At 52.3% G+C, this 15542-nt stretch overlaps 1 protein-coding gene across 2 annotated transcripts in view; it reads right to left on the bottom strand.

Moving 5' to 3' along the window:
- The window catches only part of SPECC1 (sperm antigen with calponin homology and coiled-coil domains 1), a 175914-nt gene that overhangs the window by 5727 nt on the left and 154645 nt on the right, over positions 1-15542 (bottom strand). For both annotated transcript variants that reach the window (XM_075904346.1, XM_075904347.1), the window contains exons 13-14: positions 8958-9074; positions 3365-3424 (exon numbers count right to left, since the gene is read on the bottom strand). In XM_075904346.1, the coding sequence (XP_075760461.1) occupies positions 3365-3424; positions 8958-9074 (177 nt within the window). The remainder of the gene's footprint in view (positions 1-3364; positions 3425-8957; positions 9075-15542) is intronic.

The raw sequence follows: 15542 nt of genomic DNA, 5'->3' as shown, positions 1-15542 counted from the left end.
TAGTACTGACGAATTTATACAACACCCCCACACCTCGCTCCTCTGGCTGGGATGCTCTAGGGTGCCCAGCGCTGCTGTGGTGACCCTAACAGAACACGTATTCCTCTTCATGGCCAAGCAAGCTAGGCCACGCCAGAGTCTTGCTGAGCTGGGCCAAGGGGGCGAGGCCGGTGACTGCTGGAGAGCCAAGCACCCCCCCACACACACATTCCTTGAGGTTACATGGACCTCAGATTTAACAGTTACCATCTACTGTGTCTTCACCAGGTGCCTTCTCAGCTCCTAGGTCCAGATCAGAGTAAAGCCTATTGCAAGCAAAGCCTCTTGTGCACTGTGAGGGTGGGCAAACTGAAGGAACCCCTGGGCCTTCGTCTCTCAAAGCTAATTTGCCATAACCGTGCCACAGCGGTGTCTGTAACCTGCTTTGTGACCGGCTCTTTCCGTGCAGAACGCCAGGGAGAGCAGCAAGTTCTCACACCCATTCGGGAAAACAGCATTGTGAGGCACCACCTCGGTGACACTGTCCCTGTGTCAGGAGAGCGTATCCGGGGCGAGGGAGGGTAGAAGCTATACCAGCCCAAGAGCTCTTTGGCCTAGCTGTGTGCGGCATAGCGCGGTAGGCTAGCCAGACCAGCAAACCCTTTCCAGTGCAAGCAAGGCCCTAGCCGGAGTGGGATTGTACTCACTCTTAGCTCTGCTGTGCTAGAGCCATCCCAGTGCCTTCAAGACAGTTGCACCCATGTAGCTGAGACAAGCACATGAGCCTCTTTTTAATTAGCCCTCCTCAAATCAGGGTTAGATGTTTGTCCAATGCTCTGCAAATATAAAGCACTGGCTAAAGGCAACGTGCCGTTCGCATCTCCTGAGCATCACTGCCTTGGGATGTCGGGTTTCTGCGAACTCCTGGAGAAGTTGCTTTCTGATCCAGTGTTCTTAGCTGCCCAGAGCACATGCCAAAATCTTCACACTAGATCTTAATGGAATGTGATGGACCTTGTCTTAGCCATAATAGAGAGTGCAGACAACTGCCAGAAATAACAGGCCATCAATTGGAGAAATGTTTATATGTTGGCAACAGTTTATGGGAGCAAGCGCCAGCCAAGCCTAATTAATAGAGCTGGCTGGAAATTTTTTTAACAAAACATTTTTTTGTTGAAATTTACCAATTTGTCAGAACTGACGTGTTTCGATTTTGACCTCGTTCCTCCAGAAGCCACGCTGCTTCCTGTCAGCTCACCCGCCCAGCCCCTTGGCAACCCAGGTTTGTGGTGTTTGTAGCCCCAGGCAGGACACTGTCCAGGCTGATGGCCCCAGTGCTGGGAACCCGCGGGCTTCCAGGGTCCATGGCTCCAGGCACCAGCCAGGCAGACTGCCGTGCATTTGGGGACCTCAGGGCTTCCAGGGCTGTGGGCCCAGGGCAGCCAGCCAAGTGGACTGACCTAGAATCATGGAACTCCAGGGCTTTTCCTTTCAGAGAATGTCAGAATTTGTGACCTTCATTTCTAAGCAGAACGAAACCAAATGTCAAAATCTGGACTCTGTCTCTGCGAGGGGTTTGCTTGGGTCTGTCCAGCGCGACTACTTCACTTGAGAACTGGTAAAGGAAGCAGGTAAAAGGAGGTGTGGGCTCAGTTCTCAGATGACAAACGTGTGCCCCTCCTTGAGAAACGTGGGGGAAGCCAGAACTGATGAGTCCAGATTCACACCTGAACATTCAGTGTGGTCACATGCTGATCTGCACGGCCCCCTCTAGCTGCATTTGCACTTGGTTCAGTTCCCCTCCAGAACAGGTGCCTCAGCCTTTCCTGGGAAACCTGCCTCTCAGCTGCAAGACGTTTGATTCCCAGAGCGAGCCGACAGGCTCCTGCTTCTTAGCTAGAGCTAGCAAGCTAAAAGAGCAGCGTGATGTTGCCGTACTGGCGGTAGCTTGGCCTTGAGGGCTGTAACTGCCACGCTGCTATTTTCAGGGCTCTAACCCGAGCTGATCTTGCGCGCGCCTGTCTGCCCACGCCAGGGATCACATCGCCTGTCTACAACGCAGACACACCCTCCCTGCATGCCGTTGTGAGGAGCACACAGCTGGGCATGCCAGACTCTAGAAACGGGACAATCGTGTAGGGTGGGTCTCTGCCTTCCGGCCAGGAGACAGCCGCAGCCAGGGTGGGGAAGCAGTAATAGCAAACTACGGGGGGGGGGGGCAGTCTGAAAAGGAAAATAAGGCAAAGGCTGGATATCTTGTTTACTTCAGCATGTCCAGATGCCATGAAGTGCCCTGGGAAACTCTAGTGCATCTTCATTACACATGAAGGACCCAGACCTGCATATGCATAGACGGGGATATTTTGTTTCTGCCTGGGTTCCTAGTAGCACTGTGTAGACAGCAACAGACCCTGCATCACTAGCAGACAACGTGGCTCTTTAGAGGGGCTACAGTGGAACAAAATGGGGAAATTTCCCTCCCTCGGGAAGGCCTTGAGGGAGAGTTGTCCCCTTTTAAAAAAAGACACCACCTACCTGCTTCCCCTCTCACAGCAGAGAGCTGCTGAGCAAAAGCCCCTTTTGTATGGGCGGCAGTAGGGGAATTTGGCAACAGTATCCCACTCTTCTACTGGGCCAGCTCCCCAGCGCTAGCAGCCCTGGGACCCTTAGGGCAGACAAGGCTAATGCGGAGGCTCTCATTCAGTTTCAGAACTAATTCAATTAGAGCCTTAAACTGCATAGTCGTGCACTGGCCTAATGATTTGTGAGGCTGAGATATTAAATACACTGCGCAGTGCCAAGACACAAGCTGATGAGGCAGCCAGATGCATCATATATCCCATAAGGATCTCTTCAATCTGCACTGAAGGATTAATTCTCGAAGTATGGTTATTATACTTCCAGCGTCCGCTCCTATGTGCAGACACACATGTTTCTGGCTCCTTATTTAGCTCACGAACCCCCTAAAGGTTTAACCTCTGCCTAAGAAATCTCCTTGTTCCCCATGTGCTGTCACGTCAGGACCCAAAGGCATTTCAAAACAGGGACTTGAACAGCTAGGAGGAAAACGCTCATGTGTAACCCAGGCAAGCAGTCAGTTGAAATACGGATTGACAGCCCGACCCTGGGCTCTCCCACACGTAGTGAGGGTCGCAGCAGGAATGGCTGGCTGGAATTAACTTCATTTCAGCTGTTCTGCATGCTGAGTCTTCCTGATGTTACGAAGTTTCAGGCTAGCATTATTTGCCCGCAGTTTCCCTTTAACACTACACGACTTGTTAAAACGAGACTAAATGGTCTCCAGTGTCACAGTGGATTTGGATCAACGTATTCAAACCTCTTCCCATCCTCATCCACACCCCCTGCCCAGCACCCAGATACTCACCAGACTCGGCTTGATGCCCACACTTTCAGCAGCTTGAAAAGCCAAGAGCAGATTTCTTTTCTGTGAAAATAAGGCACAAGACACAGCCATTAGGCTCAGCACCAAAGTGAGCGCTGTATCTCTGAATCCTGCCTGGGGCTATGGGGTCACGTTGGTCCAAATGAGAAGATGCAGCAGACTTAAGATTTTCAGGCAGGCAAGATGTGCAGGGCTCGGGATGAGAAGAGCCATTCATACCAAGCCACGTGTCTCCACAACTTAAGGAATCTCCTGTCCAGCAACTCATCTACTGCAGGATAGGTTCTCTCAAGTTTGCGTGGGCCCTTAGATGGGTGTTTCCCTAAAGAGCTGGCATGGCTTCCAAAGTCGAGGAGCATTTTCTGTTTTGAGGGAATCCTACTTGTAACTGATCTTTGCCCTTTCTTTGTCATTAGGGATGCCTCCTGCCAACAATCTGTCTCCGAAGAGTTCAACTACTGTTGTGGAAGCAACACTCCATTATTCGGGACAATGGAATTGGTTCTTGTGAAATTGATTACGATGTCTCAAGGAGAAGACTGTGATTTCAGATGGATAAATATGCTGAAGAACGAGTCAGAGCCAAATAACAGATAACGAAAGGATGGCTCAGACAAAGGGTTTGCTGAATTGTCTCAGGAGATATCAGTGGCAAGAGAGTACAACTCCCTTGGGACTGGTTGGCAGTGGGTAATTTATACTGTCGCTAAACACAGGCTAAGTCCAAGAAAGGGAAGATCCATCATCATGAAAATCTCTCTATAAAAGGCAGTTGGGAGAACAGAATAAGGGACCTGAACAACATTATAGAAATGGGTCTCAAATCCCCAAGGTACATTAAAATTTGGGGGAAATTCAGAGCTTGTTTCCAAATTCTCAGCTGAGCCCAGTCCTTATAAGCTTTCAAGCCAAATCCAGCATCTAAAGCCCAAAATCCATTTGGGATGTTAGGTCCAACTTTAAATCACTGGTATTAATATGTATTACATGGATTTCTAAAATGCCCTTCACTGTAGTGGCAGGGCTCACCAATTACAATGCTAGTGTACTGCAGTACGTACTAGGGATGTTAACGGTTAACCTGTTAAGCTTACCAGGTGAGGGCTTACTGGTTATGGCTAACTGGTTGGGTCTGGAGCAGCCCCCCACCCCAACTGGAGAGGGGAGGCAGCCCCTGCTGTTTAATGGATTAACTAGTTAATGTAATGTTAAACTGGTTAACTAGTTAAACAGGATTTCACCTCCTCGGTACATACCATGTTTCAGACACGGTTCACGCAGATAAACGTGATTTGCTTGAGGAGACCACAGGAAAGATTTTGTCTGTGGGGTCATCCTCACAGCGAAAGATTAGTTCTTTCCTAAGGCTGGATTCTTGGCCTCGGTTCTCTCACTTGCTGTTTTGACTTGGTGGAAAGTTCACGCTTAACCAGAAAAGTGTAAGAATGTGGGTAGATTCTGCTCAGACAGAGCCGTTTCCTGGGGTTTCTGTGTAATGTGAAGACTGGAAAGTGTGTATGTGGGGGGCGGGGGAGGGGACACGTGCAGCTGGGGTGGGGGAAGCGACACCGCATCTGGTAAAACAAAAAGGCTGTCCTCCTCCGAGGCGGGGAGCCAGCCAGCAGTAACTCGACGGAGCCAGGTGCTTGGGTTTTAGAACCTCTCTCAACACAGAGCTGCTCAGCTGTCATTTTTCCACCTGATAGATGATGACAAAGTGTTCACAAACCCCTCAGCACCTTAGAAGGTGATGCTGCTGTTGCAATGACTTATTTCCCCTCCTCCCATGTAAAGTTGGCAGCTTGCTGTCAACAGCCTAAGTGGAAATCCAAAACCCAAGGTTCCCATATGGCAGCATGTGGCACCACGGCCTGGTGGCCTGTTTCAGTCTTCAGCCTCGGCAGCCGCAGCTTCATCTCCCGGGATATGCTCTGATAAAAGCCAGTCCGCAACTGCACTGCATTAGGGGCTCCAAGCAGGCATGATCCCTGTCTCAGTTAAGGTTCTTTTTGCTCCTATTACATCAGTCACCTTAATGAAGGCCCTTAGCACCTTTTGCTGCTGCCTGGCTGGTCCGTACACTTAATGGGCATGCTCTCCGTGGCCGGAGGATAATGTGGCTGACCTAGCTAGACTGAGCACACTGAGGACCTGCTCAGGCTATAAGTCTTGTAGACCACAGCTTGGTTTCTCTGACAAAGCTAGAATCCTACACACTCATAGTGCGTAGCCAAGTCCCACATGTGTAACACCCTTTGCAGCTTGTATCGGCTTCAGTGCTTTCAACAAAGCAATGGAGAAAGAGCCCTCTCCAGGTTCTGGTAGATCTGTGAATTTGGCTTTGCTCCTACTAAGGCGGTTAAATATCGGTTCATTTACTAGTCAAGTAGTCCATGGAATTTCCATCGATTAGTCGACAGGCACTTGTACAAGAGCCCCAGCAGGAATGCACATTTCAAAGGAGGAATGCGGAACTCCGCGCGCAGCCCGAGCCCAGAGGGAAGTCCCACTGACTCCAGGCTGCATGCGGGTGCCAGCTTTGAAATGTACAGGAGTCCCCAGCGGGAGCTCTTGTGCATTTCAAAGCGGAAGCGCCTTCATGGAGCCCGGGGTCAGCGGGGTGACAGACTGACCCTGGGCTCCAGGCTGCGCTGTCGCATTCTGGGCTGCACGTGGCATTTCCTCAGAATCCAGGATCAGCTGGGGACTCCCCCTTATAGCCTGAGCAGGACTCCCCAGCTGATCCCGGGTTCTGCAGAAATGCTGCGCAGAGCCCGGGATCAGACCCCAGGCTCCATGTGGTGCTGCCTGTCAAATGGGCGGCACCACACAGCTGATCCTGGACTCAGCTGTGCGGTGCTGCCGCTTTGAAATGAAGCGCTGAACCGCTCAGCTGGGGATCAGCTGTGCGGCGTTGCCCCTTTGAACAGCAGCGCTGTGTGGAGCCTGGGGTCAGCTGACTGTGGGTTTCATGCAGCAGTTCCCCAGAAGCTGGGGTCAGCTGGGGATTCCACACCTGATCCACGGTTCCGCAGAAATGCCACGTGGAACCCGGGATCAACCGGGGAGTCCCCAGCTGACCCCAGGCTCCACGCATTCAAAGGGGCAGCACTGCACAGCTGATTCTGGGCTCAGCTGTGCGGTGCTGCTGCTTTGAAGTACGCCCTCTTCCCCCCTTGTTCCTTGGGGTGCCGCTTTGAAATGCCGAGGCGGTGTTTCAAAGGGGCAGCGCCACATGGAGCGCCCATACAGGCTCCGTGCAGTGCTGCTGCTTTGAAGTACTCTCTCCCCCCCACACACTTTGCTGCCTCTATCTGAAAGAGGCAGCAAGGGGGGAAATCAACTAGTTGACTTGACTATCCGATAAGCATTTGCTTATCGGATAGCCGAGTTGTTGACCAGTCCATAACATCCGTAGCTCCTACACTTTGGTGCCGCTTGGCATTTCCTCCCTCCTGATGAAAGGAGCCTGAGCAGTCTTCCTCCAGGAGTCTCCTCTGCTCCTCCCACACAACACTACCTAGCGCCTGTCCAAAAGGCAAGTAGCCTTGGAAAAACAAAAGGCTGGCACCCGCTGGTGCTGGTTAGCTCTTTTCAGCGCTCTCTGGGGTAAGTCCTGACACCAGTTTCACGTCCCTTGCAGGAAAAAGTTTGCTTATCACAGATGGTGGCTAAGTTGGTAAAATCCTAGTGCAGACAAGGCCATTGGTATTTGAATGCCCGTTAGCTGATCCAGGCCTTCCCGACCTGCTACATCGGTGATATGTCTACAGCGGAGACAGAGAAAGTGGGTGTGATACAGGAATGCGGTGAAATGCTTTTTCTTTCTGGCTTGCTGTTTTCCCGGCAGCGCCACTGAAAGGTCTCTTCCCCGCATTGAGTCTGCGGATGAATGCTCACGCCACCCAAGTCGTTGGGAGGGGGGCGAGCAGGAGAACAGGTCGGTAGCTGGAAAGCAAGGTCCGCGGTTCCCAGCTTGACAACAAACACACACTCTCTTTCCAAATGATTATGAAATCTATCCTGGAAGACCAAACTATGCAGCTGAATTACCAAAGCACTTGGTCCTCGGAGGCTCCTGGATTCTTTAACAGTAGCTGGAAGGGAGCCACCTTCCCGGATCCGCTTTGGGGTTGGTAGGAGCAATGGGAGGAGCTCGTGGTACCCTTTCAAGAGGGTGGTTTTCCTCTTCATATGAACTTGCAGTATCCACTGCACGGCAACCTGGCAGCCAGACCTGAGGAGCTGCCTCTTACCACTACTGCCCCCTCCTCCTGTTCTTTAACGTATTAATTTATTTTCAAAGAACCATAGAACACTACAACTGGAAGGGCCCTCGCAAGGTCAAGTCCAGTGCCCTGCCCTCAAGGCAGGACCAAGCACCACCTAGATCATCCCTGATAGATGTCTATTCAACCTGCTCTTAAATATCTTGAGCGATGGAGATTCCACAGCCTCCTTAGGCAATTTATTCCAGTGATTAATCACCCTGACAAGACGTTTTTCCCAACGTCCAACCTAAACCTCCCTTGTTGCAATTTAAGCTCATTGCTTCTTGTCCTGTCATCAGAGATCAAGGGGAACAATTTTTCTCCACTTTCTTGTAATACCCTTTTAGATACTTGAAAACGGCTATCATGTTCCCTCTCAGTCTTCTCTTTTCTAAACTAAACAAGCCCAGTTCTTTCAGTATACCCTCACAGGTCTCTAGATCAGTGGTCCCTAAGGTGCCCGGGGACGGGGCCATGGCTGCGCATGCGCCATGCGTCCGGGGGCGGGGCCGCTCATGCACGGAGGGCCCAGGGCAGGGGCCGCACGTGTGCCGCATGCCCAGGGCCCAAGAATGGCTTGGGTCAGCTCTGATCACTTGATTGGCGCACAGAAATGCCCCGGCAGGCGCCATGTCGCCACCGCATTGGGGACAACTGCTCTAGATCTTTAATCATTTTTGTTGCTCTTCTTTGGACCTTTTCCAATTTCTCCACATCTTTCTTGAAATGCGGTGCCCAGAACTGGACACAAGACTCCAACTGAGGCCTAACCAGCGCAGAGTAGAGAGGAAGAATGACTTCTCGTGTCTTGCTCACAACACTCCTGGTAATGCAGCCCAGAATGTTTGCTTTTTTTGCAACAGTGTCACATTGTTGACTCATTATTAGCTTGTGGTCCACTCTGACCCCTGGATCCCTTTTTGCTTGACTCCTTCCTAGACAACGAGAAGTCCTGTGGCACCTTATAGACTAACAGATTTATTGGAGCACAAGCTTTCGTGGGCAAAGGACCCACTTCGTCAGATGCACATCAGAAATTCCTACATAGTCACTTCCCATTCTGTGTGTGTGAAACTGATTGTTCCTTCCTAAGTGGAGCACTTTGCGTTTGTCCTTACTAAACTTCATCCTGTTTACCATTTCTCTCTCTCTCGCTTATGTTCCCTCTACCTATTCACTGGATATGCGTAAAGGATGTGACCTTTACACACGGGTTACACAACACCACCACCACCACCGAGGGCCTTCCCTGGAGCCCTCCTGCCACACAAAGTGTCACGAGGACCAGAGTTAGCAGGACTTACTTTATCCTGGCCGTTGAGCTCCTGGTATGGAATGTGTGCAGGCAGGTAGGTGTGGAGGAGAGCACAGAAGGCCAGCCCATCACTCCAGCTGCTGCTGAAGTTGGTGATGTCTATGTTCTGCAGGGGAAACAACGAAAAGCCATTACTGGGGGCACTCCCGTCAGGCAATGGCCAATGGCCTTGAGGCCAGCGAAGCAAGGCAGAGCCAGCACCAACACAGAGAAAGGAACCTGGGGATAACCGGTGGCTAGAACCATTTCTCTGAGCTGTGGCGCTACTACACTGCCCAGTGGAGTGCGGTTGGGAGCGCCAGGGAAGGGTCTAAGGCCTTCTTGTAGCCTTAGCTTCCCGGGGCAACGCCAGCCTTGGGGCACTGCAGTGCCCTGCATTACTTTGTGATGGCTTTACCATTTCTCTAGCAGCACCGGGAGGAATTGGGGCTCGTTTACGTCTAGGCAGAGCTTTGCTAAGTGTCTCCAAACAGGGGAAATAGCTGCTGCTTTCCAGAAGGTGAGAAATGCAGCATGGACCAGGGCTGGGTTTGATCCCTGCCCTCTCAGGAGGAAGGAATTTCAGGCCTGTCTGTATAATGGGCTGGCTGCATCCCATGCGTCCCTCACGGCCTACGGCCTCCCTCCAGGCAGCCTGTCTCTGTTCAAATACACCTCTTCAGGCCTGGCCTTTGGTTTTTTAGAAATTGCTCCCCGAGGACTGAGTTTAATATGAAGAAGTGTAACTACCACCCAGCCCCCAAGCAGCCCATTCACCAGGCCAGACACCCCGAGGTTTCCCTCCCTCCTCCCGGGCCTTGCTGCCTGGGGGTTGCCAGGGTCTCTCCCAGCCCTGCCTTTCCCTGGAGCGCTTTCTTCCCGCTCAGCAGTCTGCCACAGTGTCCTGAGCTGCCCCCCTTCACAGCAGTCTCCTGCTGCTCTTTGCAGGGCAGTTATCCCAACGTCTTCCGAGCGAGGCTCAGTTTACCCAGCTCCAGCCTGGGAGGGTGAGCCACGCGGTCAGTGACCTTGTTGCAACTGCTCAGACACATTCCCCCCCCACGTAAACAGAAGTCCCCAATACTGAAACTCACATAACCCACTGCATGTTGCCTTGGAAGAGGGGGGCCTGGCAGAGCAGCCGGACCTGGGACAGCTCACCACACCACCTTCCCGGCCCTACGTGCCAGACCCCTGCTGCAGTGAGGGGTGCGATTAACTACTCGAAGTCAGCACAGGGCGGTAGCATGCAGGGCTGTCAGCTAGGAAAAGACCAAGCTAGGTCTTAAGCCCTAAATAAATAACACACTTGTTCATTTAGCACTAGGGTGCGCAAACTTGGCAACGCTAAAGGCTGCACTGGCAACTCTCCACGAGCTGGCCAGATGTAGCTAATTTACATCCACATTTGCATGAAGGCTTGCTTGGATCTTCCTAGTCTGCACACAGGCTGTACCTCCAGCCAGGGACACAGAGGACCGTGCAAAGGTGAACAAAGTATTAGTACCTCCCGTGAACAGAGAGGGAAACCCAAGCACTGAGCGTAAGTGACTTAGCCACAGAGCAAACAGCCGTTTGGATGGAGCACGGGTCCGGACTCCCTCTCACTGACCTAACCTCCTCCTCACAGCCAGAGCAGCGCCCCAAAGAAACACCATCTTCCCGCTCCGTCCACCAAGCACAAGGCAAGAGCCTGGTGGAAAGGTGAAAAACTGACCCGGCCGTTTAGGCCTCCTCTTGTTCATAAGCTAGCAGTTAGCAGTTTCCATCCCGCCTGCCCCCACACCATAGAGCTTCCCTAAAACCATCCGTGGGGGCTTTTGAATGGTGTGTTGACTGGGCTCCAGCCCCGAGCAGCCTGCCATGGCTGGGTATAAACGATAGGGGTCATGGAAACAGACTGGAGCCCTTTAAAAGAGACAAACCAAACCCCAGCTCTAAGACGCAAAGGCCTAGCATATGCAGAGCACGCAGGGGCAGAGCAGGGCCAGTGAGCAAGGATCCTGTGCAGGCTGCAGGCGAGCATGCATGTGGCTTAGTGCTGAAACGAAAAGAGCCGACTTCTAAACCTCTGGTGCCAGTGCTGTCGCTCTGCTGCCCTCTCACATCTAAGCCTGGCTTCCTGTAACTCTAAAATGAAAACCACACAGTGGCTGCCTGTTCAAAGGTAGCAGCTCTGGGTGTTCACTGCCGGGTATGAGATGCCTCCAGTCCTACAGCATCATCTCTATCTGCGGGCCTCTCCCCCTGCAGCGGGTGTACAATTCTCAGAGACCATCCCCATCACAAGAGCCTTGCGCCGATGCTCTACAGAACTTGACACAGACCCCGTGGCCCTTCACATTCTTTATTTCACCGGGTCCCTCAATACTCTTCTCATGCTAATGGTGACCCTCACGCCCAACCAGACCCGCTGACACTGACATGCCACCTTTGAGCGGACGCTCTTCACTTGCGACGCCTTGCTTGCTCTCCCCCCGTCGAGTCTGTGTCAGCCTGTCCAATCGCTGGACGGCCAACCACGACTGGGTGATTAACTCGTTGAACAAAATACGACTTTAGCAAAGCTTGCTTGCTTTCAGACGGCCTCCGACACGCAGGCCATTTGCATCTGGAAGTGCAGTCACCTGTTACAGTGACAGAGGGTGGAGAGAATGTTTTTCTTATCCCAGTTGTCAGGGAAGTGGGCCCAAGCAAGCCCTGCAATTCCCAGGCCGAGCCTTTCCCCTGCTCCCTGATAACAGGGCCGGACAGAGACAAGTCCCGCTCTGCATAGAGACACTGGAGCCTCAGCGGACTGCCCAGACTACAGTCTTCTAAGGGAAATAGCAGCAGGCCTGTTGCTTGAGACATTTAAAACTAGGCTGGACGACCGAGTAGTAAACGTGCAGCAGGAAACGCTCCTGTAGTGGCCAGGCAACAGACAAGGTGGCCTCGCAGGTGTTTTCCACCTCCAACTTCAACCTGCTCCGAGGCCAATGCCTGGCCACCTGCTGTCCCCTTTGCACATTGAAACTCACTGGAAATTCAATCCACCGGTCGAGCAGAATTTCTAGTGTGGATTAAAAACCAGCCAGGACAGAGCTGCAGCATCAGCCAGTGTGTACGGACCAGGAGAGGCTGGCTGAGATTCCATCCCTGTCCCTGGCTTAGGTTTTGAGATGAGAAATAGCAACGGAGAAGCCCCAAGAGAAGCCCCAAGAGGGTCCCCTTCTGCCCTTCCTTCCTCCCTCTGATTTCGCGCACCCTGAATGTTTTTCCAGACAGGTGCCTCATTTGGGGCACCTCCTCCGGCGCAGCATGGTGGGAACGTACAGGCCGAAGCAGGCGGTCCCCATGGCAGAAAGGCTCTAGCTCAGGGTTTCCCAACCTATGGGTTGGGACCCAAATATGGGTCACTATTACATTTCAAAAGGGTCGCCAAGTGTCTCCCAGGTGGCTCTGCCCTCCCTCCTCCCCCCATTTTTGAATTGCCCTGGGTCACCAAGTCTTCCTGAATTGTCCAAACGGGTCCCCGTCTGGTAAAGGTTGGGAACCGTTGCTCTAGCTCCTTTTGCTCTCCCGTTCCAATGCTGCAGGAGTCTCGTCCCCCGTTTCAGTATATTCTAGCCCATGGAAGACACACGAGACAAGATGGCTCATTCCCACAACGACCCACCAGCCTAGGGTTAGAGTGGTCCATTCCAGCCAGGTCTGCAGATTCAGGTATTTGCTAAGGCTCCCTGCCCCCGCTAGCTGACACTATGTGGAAGAGAGAAGCCCCTAGACTGATATAAAATCACAATGTCTCATGTCTCCAACAAAAGCTTCCAGTAAGTGGCCAGACCCCATATGCCACTTAGGGTGTGTCTAGACTACAGAGTTTTGTCGACAAAACTATACCAGCATCTACACTACCACTGAGTTCTGTTGACATAATGTCGACAGAACTCAGCAGTTTTGTCGACGCTGGTAAACCTCATTTTACGAGGCATAACACCTTCTGTCGACAGAGTTCTGTCTTGCTTTGTCGACAGAACTGAATGTGTCTAGACGCTCTATGTTGACAGAAGTTTTGTCGACAGTATCTGTCGACAAAACTTCCGTCGACAAAACCCTGTAGTCTAGACGTACCCTTAGGCATGATCCTTGATCCACATCATACACAATCAAGAGTTTGATAGCTGGGCTCCTTCTCACAGAGCACCGCTAGTGGAAAATGGTTCTGACACCATCCATGGCCCTGGGGAATTGAGTCAGAAAAGAAACATCAGCCTGAACTCTTGCCCCAACTTCAGCTCAAACGTAACGGCTCTCTTCAAGCCTTGTGAGCGTCCATGGGGCCCGTGTGTTCTCAGAACAAACCCGCCCCCGGTTCTGACACACAACAGACTCTGCTCTATGATTTCATCGGACTTTCCCTATTGAACCCCATTTGTTTTGATACCGGGGGAGGGGGGGGAGGCTTGCTGATAAGCCAACTGAGCGTCAGCCTCTGGGTGTGCTCACATTTGCATAGTTTCCAAAGTTCTCCAGTGCACTTCCCAGCAGGCAACTGCAAGAAGTCTAGGTTAGATATTAGGAAAAACTATGTCACAAGGAGGGTGGGGAAGCGCTGGGCTGGGTTCCCTAGGGAGGTGGTGGACTCTCCATCCCTAGAGGTGTTTAAGTCCCAGCTTGACAAAGCCCTGGCCGGGTTGGTTTAGTTGGGATTGGTCCTGCTTCGGGCAGGGGGCTGCACTTGATGCCTCCTGAGGTCTCCATGGTTCTCAGAATTCTTTCCGAAGAGGCTCTCTCCATTCGTACCTCCATGCACAATCAGTGGCTCTGGTGCAGCCAGGGCAAAGGATCGAATGCAGGGATTGGCCGCCTCCGAAGTTATTCAATTCTCCTGCGTTCTTTGGCAGTAAGATCAGTTCCACTCTCCTGCCACACCTCTCTGCTCTTCCACCCCAGAGCCTGTGTGGGGGAAGTGTTCTTCCTTCACACAGACGAATGTAGTGTGACTTCGCTTTGTGATCAGATCCAAAATGCTCAAGTTCATTATGAAAACTGTCAGCTTGGGTCACCCCACACCCTGGCCTGCTGGAGGGCGCACGAATGAATTTACAGCCCCTACTCGGGGAAACTCATCCCGACGTTCAGTACCAGACATTTCGCTCACAAAGAACCCTGCTGTTCTAAGGCACGCAGCTTCAGCACAGGAAGCACCTGCAGCACATCAGGGGAGCAGAACACAGATCAGAGCTAGGGGTAATTTACAGATAGGCAGGCCTGACGACGGGGTGTGGGGGTGGCACAGGAGGCAGCTGTCCTGAGGACTGAAGATTCAGAAAGGCCTGGGGCTCCCAGCTGCTATCACCAGTACTGCAAGTAGCAGTGGTGGCTGGAGCCCCAGGCCCTTTTGGAGAGCTACTCTGTGCGGCTCTGAGGTCACAAAGGGGTGTCCAGAGCCAGGCCACCTTGCCCCAGGACCCGCAGTGGCTGCCAGCCCTGCTGCAGATAGGGATTTGTACACCCATCAGCTGTGATGCATCGAACTGCTTGAGGCTTAATCCCCACCTCAGATCCAAGACCCTGGCGGCAGAAGTCGCCGAGCCCTTCCATAGGGCACATAAACTGTGAAGGAAAAGGTCAGAGCTGCAGAGAACTGAGAAACCGGATGTCAGCAGAGAGTTAACTCAATGCAATTTGCTAAGAACGCCCAGTCTCCCTCAGGTTACACTAGCCGCCTCCTACTGCCCTCTCTCAAAGTCTGGCCCCAATGCTGCAGCTTGTTCCCCAAGGAAATCCAGCCCCCTTCCCCCTTCACTCAGGCACAGACAAGAGCAGGAAATACTAGGGATGGGACGGTGTATTTGTAACCTTCATGGTTGCCGGCAACCGCCCCCTCCCCGACCCGGCTGCCTGAGATACAGCGGTAGCACTTGGGGGAAGAGGGAGGCCGGCGGCTCTGTGGGAGCCGGTGCTCGCAGAGCCGCCTCTTCGCCCCTGCGTGTAAATGTGTAACAGCTAAAAATGTCAGTAGTTCCATGTTTACATGTAGCCCAATGTCCCCTCTTCCAGCTGCCGGTGCCAGCTGCTCCCAAGGGAACAGATCGAACAGGGCAATCAAGTGCTCCATCTCCAGACTTCCAGCCCTCTGCTAATACGGAAGCAGTTCCACACCTCCCATCAGTCTTGTTGCCTTCTCCATTTCTGAGCTGGGGTGACAAGAATTGCAAACAGTACTCAAAGTGCGGGCGTGTATCATGGATTTCTATTGTGACATTATTATCGAGCTCTTTCCTAAGGCTTCCTAATACTCTGTTAGCTTTCCTGACTGCTGCACACTGAGCGGATGTTTTCAGAACTAGCCACAATAGCTCCAAGATCTCTATTTTGAATGCGAGCAGCTAATTTAGCCCCCACAATTGTATCTGGCTAGCGGGGATTATGTGCGTTGCCTTTATCAACAGAGTTTCGTCTGCCACTTGGCTGCCCAGTCACCGGGTTGTGGATCCATTTGTAACTCTTTGCAGTCTGCTTTGGACTGAATTAGCTCATGTATCTGCAGCAACGTCTTGACTGGTGCTGAGGCACCCAGTCTGGTGGAACTAGGCTCCAGTTTTAAACG

The sequence above is a fragment of the Pelodiscus sinensis genome, chromosome 21 (assembly GCF_049634645.1).
Source record: "Pelodiscus sinensis isolate JC-2024 chromosome 21, ASM4963464v1, whole genome shotgun sequence".
Classification (NCBI taxonomy): domain Eukaryota; kingdom Metazoa; phylum Chordata; order Testudines; family Trionychidae; genus Pelodiscus; species Pelodiscus sinensis.
This window is presented reverse-complemented; position numbering and strand designations above follow the sequence as displayed.